We start from the raw sequence: 2,331 nt of genomic DNA, 5'->3' as shown, positions 1-2,331 counted from the left end.
AAAAAAACTTAAAAACTGAGTACGTTGATGTATGTTTAATACTTTAATTATACCAACCTGAATTAGATGACCGGTTCAGTGCTAATGAAACTTCTTGTTGCACTGACCGTTGCAGCTCAAGTTGCATCTTCATGCACGTCTCAAGAGCGCTCTGCATGCTATTCATTCGTTCTTGAAGCATAACCATATCCATACGCAGCCCGTTTATGATCTCCAAATCCTAATACATTATCAAAATATAATTATAAAACATGCATATTTTTAACTATTATATAAGATCATTTAAATTAAACTTACGGTTGCAGACTGTTAATTAACTTCAGGGTATTGCTGCCAGCTGTCACCTAGTTCGGTACTCTCATCAACTTCATCATTCTCATCTTCTTGGTGCTCTAGCATCCAATCTTCATCTGATTCAGAAGCTTGATGTTGGCGTGCCAGGTAGGATATACAACACATGGTTGAGTCTCACACGTAAACCGCTTTGAAGAAGATTAGAAACTCGTCGCCTACAAGGTCAAAACTTTCTAAGCTTAATATTATTATTATTATTATTATCTAAATATAGTTATTAGATTATAGAGATTAATTAGATGGTCAAAATGTCAAATACCGGCTCGTGAGTCGTTGAAGTTCAAGTCGAATATCGTTATCAGTATCATCATCCGGTATATAAAATGCATCTGTTGTGACCACCAGATGATCATCGTCATACCACCCATTATGCACATTTTCTTGGTACATCCAATCATCTTGATTCTCAACCAAGTTTGCATTTTGACTTTGGGTTGACTCGATATTAGTCAAAGTCAAATTATCTTCCGCTTCCACAATTTCTTCTTGCCAAGATAATATATCTGTCTCGGTTTCTGAAGCGTTTAGATGGTCAAATGTCCCTTCAACTTCTAGTTCAAGATCATCCACATTTGACTCATACCGACTTTTAAGCGCCAAAGACTCTTGACACGGTTCAGTTGGTTGCGGTGTTGGTTGTAGCGGCAGTGGTTGTTGTCTCTCGGATTCATTACCGTTAAGAGTGTCATCTACTAACTGATTTTCTAGGGATGTCATGTTATTCTCAGATGAAGTATCGGATTCATCAACAATATCTTCATGTACTAGATTTTCTTGATTATTTGTGCCATTTTCAGAAAAAGTATCAGATTCACTAATATTATCTTCATGTACTTGATTTTCTTGATATTTCATGCCAGTGATAGATGAGGTATTGGAGTGGGGCCCGTCATGTGCTTGTTCTTGGCTATTCACTCTGGAAAGGAACCCTTTTCTGCTTCAAACAAATGCTACATTTAATATTATGATATAGAAACATAACAACCAAAAAGTTGAAATCTTGATAATTTATTAAAAGGTATGCTTCACTGGATAAACAGTGAAGAATATTATTCTCTTGATTTCAGACAGATGTTTAAAATAATAGTGAAAAGATAATATACCTCAAATCAGAAACTGTTTGCGATTGCCTTAAATACCCCAACTCGCGTGCTGCGGTAGAGGTCGGTTTTTCATCTTGTACGAATCTTTGGTTCAACAAGAATCTACCTTTGAGTAATGACTACAACAGGATCATAATTACATCAAACTATGATATATGTTTATTGATAAAATAATAAAAACATAACAAATTCAATAACTTTAAAAGGATGCAATACATATAGGCATGTAAACAAACCAAACGTTCATGCACTATTCGTGCATTGTTAAGCGAAAAGTTCGTTTATTTTCATTTATTTAATAAACGATTTAACATTGGCAAAAAAAATTGTTTATGTAACTAAACGAACGAACAGGAACACACGCTTTGTTCGTTTTAACTTTAATAAATGCACAGGTAGTTATATTTATATAAATATATAAATCACCAATATAGGTGTGCTTTTGGTTGAATTCTACATATTTTGTTCATTTATGTTTTAAACAAACGAATATGAACAAACACGAGCATGCCTATTTTATTAATGAACGGACATGAAAAAAAATGTGTTCGATTATATGTTGGTGTCCATTTTCAGTTAAAGTTAAATGAACGAACATGAACACGAACACGAACACGAACACGAACACGAACACGAGCATGCCCCCATTCGTGTTTGTTCGGTTCGTTTACTGGCCTAATACACAGAAATGTTCAAACCTTAATTCGTTTCCGATGAGCAAAAGTTGACACGGGTTGACTTTCCAACAAACTCTGCATCTCTTTTTTCCTTTCCATCTCAAACCTTGTTAGCAAGTCAAGAAGAGCATGTCTACCATATAACAAACGGACACATTTCGTCCACCAACGCTAGCTTGACCAACAACTAACCCGTC

At 35.1% G+C, this 2,331-nt stretch overlaps 1 protein-coding gene across 1 annotated transcript; it reads right to left on the bottom strand.

Moving 5' to 3' along the window:
* Positions 1-597: 597 nt before the first annotated feature.
* On the bottom strand, positions 598-2,287 carry LOC143588189 (uncharacterized). The gene is made up of 3 exons (XM_077069264.1): positions 2,156-2,287; positions 1,458-1,576; positions 598-1,288 (listed from the first exon to the last, which is right to left on the bottom strand). Exons 1-3 carry the CDS (start codon positions 2,231-2,233, stop codon positions 598-600), a joined length of 888 nt encoding a protein of 295 aa, XP_076925379.1. The 5' UTR covers positions 2,234-2,287.
* Positions 2,288-2,331: the final 44 nt, after the last annotated feature.

Source organism: Bidens hawaiensis, unplaced genomic scaffold (genome assembly GCF_021521415.1).
Source record: "Bidens hawaiensis isolate Kalapana, Puna unplaced genomic scaffold, B.hawaiensis_p1.1 tig00036134_1, whole genome shotgun sequence".
NCBI classification, from domain to species: domain Eukaryota; kingdom Viridiplantae; phylum Streptophyta; class Magnoliopsida; order Asterales; family Asteraceae; genus Bidens; species Bidens hawaiensis.
This window is presented reverse-complemented; position numbering and strand designations above follow the sequence as displayed.